Source organism: Blennius ocellaris, assembly GCF_963422515.1.
Source record: "Blennius ocellaris genome assembly, chromosome: 16".
NCBI classification, from domain to species: Eukaryota; Metazoa; Chordata; class Actinopteri; order Blenniiformes; family Blenniidae; genus Blennius; species Blennius ocellaris.
In genome coordinates this window covers 14,095,363-14,104,453 of record NC_137665.1, presented here as the reverse complement: position 1 = coordinate 14,104,453, position 9,091 = coordinate 14,095,363, and the positions used below count along the sequence as shown (strand labels likewise).

The following is a 9,091-nucleotide window of genomic DNA, read 5'->3' as shown; positions in this document are numbered from 1 at the left end:
TCTTAATTCTTCACTTACACATTACTAAAGAAATTGTTTTTTTCTGACAGTACCAACAACAACAATGATGATGATGATGATGATGATGATGATGACGACAACAACAACAACAACAACAATAATAATAATAATAATAATAATAATAATAATAATAATAATAATAATAATAATAATCGTGGTTTCACATCCGGTCTGCGTCGACTGTACAGAAAAACAGTGTTTTGATGCTTACATGTTGTATATGTTTGTTGTTTTGTAAAATGTAATCTTTCGGGTTTTTATTCTTGCCCCGTTTCATGGCGACGTCACGTCCGGTGTGTCGCCCTCTTCCGTGCGTCGCGCGCATGCTCAGGCCTCTTTACGACTCGGCACGCGAAGATGGCGGACGCTCAGGTACGTTCATCGGAGCGGCGTGGTGACTTTAAATCGATTTTTTTGACGTTATTGCTGAAGTTCTCGTCGGCTCAAGCACCTTATATAGCACCATGTTCTACTTATTTACGGATTTGTGTAGTTTAAAACCACAGCGACACGTTTATTGGCGGTATCTGTTGACTGGCCGTATCCCCTCGTGTAACATGGAACTAGCCGCTAGGCTAATAGGTTTAGCTTAGCATGCTACATTTTATGGATTGCCTTGGACGCATCCTGTATTTGTTTGCAACTAAAAACGCGTTTTATTAGTTAATACAGCGCAGTTAATGTTTTAGAACTTGTATTGTTGCTGCTCTACGTTTATTTTTTTCTAGGTTTTCTCGCATATTGAGGAAGCTAGCTGGGAAGGCACTCAAAAGGGAAATGCAGTTAACGTGGTAATTGGAAAAGTCTCACCTCGTCTTTCTTTTCCAGACCGAGAGGGCTTATCAGAAGCAGCCCACCATCTTTCAGAACAAGAAACGTGTTCTGACCACAGAAGGAGGGAAGGAGGCGAAGGAGAAGATCCCCCGCTACCACAAGAGTGTCGGGCTGGGCTTCAAGACCCCAAGAGAGGTGATCAACGCTTCGTTTACTTCAGGTTTCTCTTATTATTAATTCAGGTGTTTAATTGCAAGTGATGTTTTTCTCACGATGGTCTTCCAAGCCCGCAGGGTTCTGACGACAATGCCTTTAGGCAATTCTGATGCCACCTTTTAGTACAAAGACTCTACGGATAGAAATGTATACCCACATTGACGACACAATTTGTTTCCTACAGGCTATTGAAGGCACTTACATTGACAAGAAATGCCCGTTCACCGGAGATGTCTCCATCCGTGGTCGTATCCTCTCTGGTTAGTGTGTGAACATTGATTTTGATGCCCGCTGCAGTTGGCTGGACACTGTCTCAAGGTGTTCACTTCTAGAAATCTTAAATCCTTTGCTACAGGAATAGTAGCTAATAAGGAAATGACAGATGCCAGTTGCAGGCAAGGTCCTGATATTTGTAATATGAAGTGCTAGTTTGTAAAAGTTGAAATAGATTGCAGTCCTTTAACACATTTCCCACTGTACAGCTTTAAAGTCCTACATTAATAAAGCAAGTATGGTTCAAATATTGCCAGATGTATTACTTATTTGTCACTATCCTGCAAATGATGCATTTTCTCACGATGGTCTTCCAAGCCCTCGAGGTTCTGACGACAATGCCTAATGGCAACACTGATGCAGCCTAGTGACAAACATTTTTTCTCACATAACGATGGAATCTCAGGGTGGAGTCCCTTTAATATATGCAGGCTGTAATACAACCCATGTTGCGTTTCAGGTGTGGTGACCAAAATGAAGATGCAGAGGACCATCGTCATCAGACGTGACTACCTGCATTACATCCGCAAGTACAACCGTTTTGAGAAGAGGCACAAGAACCTCTCTGTCCACCTGTCGCCCTGCTTCAGGTACTGCAAAGTTCCTATTGTTTGACATGCATGCCTTAAAATGAGAACCACACAATTTGTTTGTAAGTGATTGGCATAACTATATCATACAGCTGAACAGTAGAAGTGGGAGAATAGGTATGACTGAAGGTGATGTCCAGTTGAAGTAACAAGCTGATGTTATTTTTTACTTCTGCAGAGATGTCACAGTCGGAGACATTGTGACTGTTGGGGAGTGCCGACCACTCAGCAAGACCGTGAGGTTCAATGTCCTCAAAGTGACAAAGGCTGCTGGTGCCAAGAAGCAGTTCCAGAAATTTTAGGTGTGAGAGCAGGAAGGCTGCTGTCAGCCAACTTGTGTCACTGTCGAATAAAGAAAACCTTGTTTAAATTGTTTCTACTGCAGTTTGTTTTGACATTGGGATGGAGATGTTTATTGGTATACAATGTGAAACGAAACTGAATGTCATTTGACCCCATGATGTATTTCACGTGACGAAGATCATTGGGCATGTTCACACATTCAATACAGTGCACAATACAATATACTGTGCAAAACTTCAAATTGCCCAGCAGACCAAATCAACCTGATAATTGTAGAACAGTCGGGTTTACATGGGCACAGCAACACTTAGTATTAATTGGCCACAATGAGTTTTGCCTTCACGGGTGTCAGATCATCCAGCATAAAAGGGATGCAACATATTCTTTGGTAATGCGTTCAACTTTATAGCCATTTTGACTTTCAGACGATTCAAGATGTCTGCTTTTGTAGCACATCCTCCGCAATAGTCCCCCCCCCCCCCCACTTGCGCCTTTGTATTTAGTTCCCATCAGTCATCATCAAACCATGAGCAGTGGCAAGTATGAAGTAAATGCAAAACTGAACAATTGAATATTTGTAGAATTTACATGAATTTTGTCCTTCACATCAGTGTGAGTAAATGATGGGGTTCACACTTGTGGATTATGAAAGTGACAGGATGGCGCAACTAAAACATAATTCCTGTGGCAGTAAGACTAACTTAATGCAAATGTTATTTTTTAAGCTCTGCTCTTACACATCACTACTCAGCGTAACTATATAACTATCACTGTAGAGTAATTAATGATGCATGTGCTTTATCACAGTTCTTGGTTATTCTCAAAGGCAGTGGAGTTGCTATATTTTTGTTTCTCATTTAGGATTTTACAAAAATGGCCACATATTTGTATCGTTGCTGTTGCAGCGACACTTTCAGTCTTAAGTTCATGTTGTTGGAGCGAAATGCTCTATAATCTCGTTAAGATCAAACTAAATTTCTCAGACAGGCAGGTCTGATGAGAACCTGATAATGTTTTGGAAACTAGTAATTGTACCACAGGCACTGTGGATATAAGTCAATGTCCATGATGCTCAGTCAGCCAGGCATCTTCTCCAGAGGTCAGAATTAATGAGGGACTCAATGATAACGCTAATAATAAAACTAATGCTCAGTTCAGTGATATTTTATCTTGACACTTGCCAAGATTTAAAATCCTATTTTTAGACATGATAGATAATTTGGCTGATTTTAAAAGTTGCTTATTTGCAATCCCTGATTTTACAGTATAATGTAATTGAGATTTAAAAATCTTATTTCAAGATTTCTTATCAAGTCAAATGTACTGCGTGTACAGATGATTTCACAAGTTTTGAGTGGTTTCTCAATGTTAGTGTTTATATCTTATATTTGGGCTATCCTTTGTGTAAGCATGCGAGTGTGGCTGCAGCATCTAGTACTTCTTAAATGTGTCCAGCAGAGGACAGCAGATTAACACACTGGAGGAGCAACAACGCCTTGTAGAAGATCGGTGCAGGCCAGGGAATTAAATAATAAAAAATGTGATTGGATGACAGAATGAGCGAACAGTTTTTGGGGGGGGAGAATAAATACTGCAATGGTCCCCTGCTTTGCTTTGCTTTTCAGAACCAAGAACCATAAAAGTAGAATAAATTAAACTTACTTTTCTAATTTCAGCTGATTTTGAGATTTGGGTTAATTCTGTGGGCAGTTTGCATGTTCTTGATTTGCATGCGTGGGTCATCTGACAGTCATCTGAGTGGAATAAAAGATGGATGTCCGCCTGTCTTGGCGGCTATAATATATGAGAAAATCTTTGATAGGTTTGCAGTCACCTGATGCTTCAGGTGTCTCTTCTGACCAATCAGCACTGTGGAAAAGTCTCATTACTTTGTGCTGAGAACATGACCTCCTTTGATTGTTAAATCACAGCGTAGCGTCTGAGATCCAGACAAACACATGCAAACACGTATGTTCTGCAAGCTGCATGTGTTCGTCAGCTGATTCATTAGCATGTGTCCTTGTTTGTGTCTGAGAAGATGACAGCTTCTCTGTATGGGAATCAGTCTGCCCCCCCCCCTCCTCATCCCTCCGCCGTCTGTCTACTGAGTGTCAGTATTAACATAATGATGCAGTCGATGTGCTTTTCCCAATGTCCCAGTGAGGGTGGACCATATGGTGATGAGGGAGAAAGTAGTCACTGTGAGCTCAGCCGACTAACAAGTCCCATCATTAAGCGATTAGCAGAGTGAGCAGCTCCTCTCCTGGAGGTTTGCTTAGACAAAAACAAACATTTCCCCCCAATTATAGTTTACATATTTGTTATGATGTTGTTGCTCTCCGCCTGTACCGCTGTGTTTACCTAAACAGCAGTGTCCTGACTTCAAACCACAAATTGTCCCCTTGTGCAGAGGGGGCTTTCCCAGCTCCTTCTCTCCACACTGAAGACACTCCGGGAGGGTGGGAGGGCCTCAGGATGTTCTCCGAATAACAGCCCCTCTCATGAGCAGACACCCCAGGGAGCACAAAAACACGGCGGGCCACCCAGCCCACATGAGTGCGTACATGCTCCAACAGAGTGTTTGTTTGAGGGCAGAGGTCTGATCCCTCAAAAGGGCCCGAGCAGCCATAATAAACCCGGGCTGACAGTCCTACTGTGATGGATATATGCTGATTTATGAGTTCTGTTTAGCCTCTGGTTGTCTGCTGAACTGTGTGTGTGTGTGTGTGCCTTTTGGTAAGACAGGATAAAACTATTTGCATCACTCCAGGTCAAAAGGTCAACAAAGCTTTTGGTCCACTTTGAGCAAATAGCTAAAAGTGGACAGCAGATTTCAAAAGCAGGAACAGCAAATGTTCACCCTGACATCTTGAAAGAAAATCACTAAGTCATTATGTGGTGATGAGAAAATCAGAGGTGGGGAAGCACGGTGTCGTTCCAGTTTTGAGTTTCCCATTTGGAGGCATCGGCAAAAGATGGAGGTGGAGGTGAACTCTCCAGGTTGGGGTTTAGTGCACCATCCACCAGCCCTGAACACCAACATCCATACACTCCCTGCCTCTCCTCCATCTGTGCCAGGAGACACCCAGTCTGTTGACCTGTCTCACTTCACATTCCTCCTGGTTGCCAACATGTTTACCCAATGTCACGGAGCAGACTTGCGGTCGTACTTACTTGTGTATCTATAAGCTGGGATGTTAGCTCAGTGGGTCAGCGCAATGATGGTAATGGCCACTATCAAAACACCGGCCTTCTGGAGGCTCAGCGGGACATTTGGGCTGCACGCAAGGGGGTGGGGGATGCACAGTGCCCAGGCTGGACCCTTACTTTGGGGTTGTTTGGAGGCTGTCAGCAGCATCCAAGATGTTTTCCAGCGGAAAGAGCAGCAGTAAAGCCGAGCTAATGGACTGAACAGATGGAGGCCGTGATGTATGAACTATGAAAGGGGCTGTAACAGATAAATCCCTACATCCTGTGCTCCGTTCCATGCACACAATAGCAGATTGTGACAGAGCACAGATTGAAATATCTGCTTGCTGAGTAAAAAGTATTTTTGGTTTCATATTAAACTTCCCCTCTGATTCTCAATACTCTTGGCATTGTATAACTTATTGAAAGTGGCACAAATACTTTGATGACGAACATCAATGTACATATATAGACAATTATATACACAGTTGTGTACAAACGGACCCATATTCTGACATCTGTAGTGTAAACCCAGTCATACCACACACATGCACACAAACACTAATTATGTCTGAAAATAAGTAGGAAGAAGAAGTCAAGCTCATTTAATCCTACCCTGCCCAGGCAGAATCAAGAGGCCTGTACTTCTATACACAGTATTTCTCCAAAAATAACTTAAATAACTAAATAACTTTAACTACTAAATATTACCTTCTACTTTTAGTAGAGGGTAATATTTAGTAATGAGCAGAGCTATAAAAGTAAACAGTGAGGCAGTGTGATATAACTCAGTACTAAAATACGTATATAATGGTCCTGGGAACTTCCTCCACCAGTTTTTAAAATTATGTCTGAAAAGGATATTCACACGGACTTAAAAGTGAAAAAATGTCCCCACAATTTCCTTCACCCATGTCATGCTGGGTGATAGTCGCTTTTGCAAGATGATATCAGACTAGAGATTACAGGTACATTATTTCTATTGTCAGGTCTTTTCAAAATTCCTGTTTTCGTTAAATTAAAGCTGTCGTCAGGGGGTATAGCTCAGTGGTAGAGCATTTGACTGCAGATCAAGAGGTCTCTGGTTCAAATCCAGATGCCCCCTTATTTAATCCCTGAGTTAGGCATCACCTCCTAGAATACTTTGCAGCCTTGTCAAGACCATTTATGCATAAGTATTTGCTGGTAGTCCTGTCCATTGAGACAGTATATGGACTTCTTTATATAGGAATTTTCAACTGTGAGCATTTACAAAGTGGTTTACATCCCATTTTGGTCTTTCTCAGTGAAAACATTAACACCATTAACTATGCTCCCTCAAGCTCATCTTGTCTTTTGGTCAGTGCCACATTTTTAAACCATAAAACATTCTGTAGGCAGTGGAGCCAGACTGAAAAGCATTTTAAAGACTCCAAAAAAGATGGATGATCCTCTACTGAGCTTTGAGGGTGTTCAGTTATTTGGAATCATTCAAAAGAGAAAATATGAGGTATTCTTTTTATGCTTTTCATGTGAATTGGTGATTTATGATATGCAGCGGGGGTATAGCTCAGTGGTAGAGCATTTGACTGCAGATCAAGAGGCCTCTGGTTCAATTCCAGATGCTCCCTTACTTTGCATTGCAGCCAAACATGTGCTAGCTCTTTGAACACTAATTTGTGTCAATATATAAGATAAGTCATTTGTTGTCTTTGTGCTGTCCTCATAACCTTTCAGTCAGGACTGTGCCTCTTGTCTCAAGCAAATGCATTTATGAACCACACTTTCTCTGTAATCATTTGTAATATCCTAGTAAATATTTTTTTGGCTTTTAATTGAGTTTCAGCTCATATGAGGGGGTATAGCTCAGTGGTAGAGCATTTGACTGCAGATCAAGAGGTCTCTGGTTCAATTCCAGATGCCCCCTGTCATTATGTGTATGCTGTGCTATGTAAAGAATCCAAAGCCTCATTTGCACTGTGTAGGATTGTATGTGCCGGTACCCAAGAGGTTTTTGTACTCTGCCATGATTATAATGAATATATGTGGCATCCCCACCTTTTACAGGGTGTCAGTGCTGGTCTTCTGGGCAACTGTTTAGTCATCACTCTTCCCCGTGATTGAGTAGCTTATCAAACTAGACTGAGTGACAATTTAATGAGTCAGGAAACTGTGGATTATTCTCTACACACTGAGGGGGCTTAGACCTTTTTTTTTTCTTTAGATTTTTTAAGTTGGAGGTATGGGGGCATAGCTCAGTGGTAGAGCATTTGACTGCAGATCAAGAGGTCTCTGGTTCAATTCCGGATGCCCCCTGACTTTATGTGCATGCTATGTTATTTGGTGAATCTAAAGCCTCGTTTCCACTGCATAGTTTGAATGTGCTGGTACAGGACAGATTTTCATACTCTGCCACTTACCGGTAATCATTTTATCAGTATTCCCAGTGAACTGTTATAATATGTGATTGACTCTTTGTATGTGAATGATGAGGCAGATTTTGCATTTGAAGCAAAGGAACTGGTAACATCATTGGGCACCAGTGACAGTCTTTACAGTTAATAAGTTTCAATAAACATTCTGGACTCCGGAAGGCTTTAGAATAGATCAACAGACACCAAATCTAAGGGTGCATAGCTTTGTTGTAGAGCATTTGACTGCATATCAAGGCATCTCTGGTTACTAAACATTTTAGGTTTCAGGAAACTGTGGAATATCCTCTACTGAATTGAGGCTACTCAGTTTTGAGGGTTGTCAAACTGATATGTGGGGGTATAGCTCAGTGGTAGAGCATTTGACTGCAGATCAAGAGGTCTCTGGTTCAATTCCGGATGCCCCCTAACTCTTTATTTACAGGGCACATAAACCAAGTAATCTTTGACTTCTTGAAGGTAAACTAAACCATACATTCACTCTTAACAGAAAGCTAACTTCATCCACTGTCAATTGGCAACATTTACCATTAACCTTTCTACAAGAAGCAAGGTAATTCTTAATCATGTCTGTTCTTAACATGTATGTCTGGATTTGATTGAATAAACTGGCCATTCACTATCAGACATGCTATGAAAAAGTGAGGATGTCTTATACTCGGGCTCTAAAGAAAAAACAATATTTGCTCTTTTTCAAATGAATAAAATATTTTTTTGTGTTTCTGCCATTGCTATGTAAACATGAGACATTTTTGAAACAAAAATATAAAAATGATCGTTTCACTTCCGACATTGACTGTTCTCGCTGTGGAGAAATCCAGGAGAAATATTTGATTTTGGAATGAAATGGCGAAATAGTTGGCATAAAGGACTAATCAGTCTTCTCTATTGAAGTCAGTGGCTAAGGTATTAGTTTTAAAGTTTATAGAGGATGAAGATAATATGAAGCAGAATGCTACTGTAATAACTCTGTTACCAAAAGCTTGTGGTAAAATCACTTTCTCTCAATAATAAAAATTGACCGTCACTGGCTCTAATGAAGAATGTTAACTCAGTGGCTTGCTCTTTGAATCAATAGTGACTCTGCAATTCTTCAATAAAACATCTAACATGATTTTATGGTCTCTAAATTTGAGTCTGCTGTATCTCACGGGAGACAAAAAAGTCCTCTTCTGTTACCCCAGACTGTTTTATTTTCACACTGCAATATAATATGCATCCATTAAACCCACTGCTGCAGGAGCGCTGTTGGCTCCAGTGTGGGTCAGCTCAGGGTCACCCTCCACATCTGCACATGTCATCAGCCCAGACTTG

At 41.1% G+C, this 9,091-nt stretch overlaps 1 protein-coding gene across 1 annotated transcript; it reads left to right on the top strand.

Annotated features, from left to right (window-relative positions):
- Positions 1–289: 289 nt before the first annotated feature.
- On the top strand, positions 290–2,244 carry rps11 (ribosomal protein S11). Its single transcript, XM_080511501.1, has 5 exons — positions 290–393; positions 850–990; positions 1,196–1,271; positions 1,745–1,874; positions 2,053–2,244. Exons 1-5 carry the CDS (start codon positions 379–381, stop codon positions 2,174–2,176), a joined length of 486 nt encoding a protein of 161 aa, XP_080367627.1. The 5' UTR covers positions 290–378; the 3' UTR covers positions 2,177–2,244.
- Positions 2,245–9,091: the final 6,847 nt, after the last annotated feature.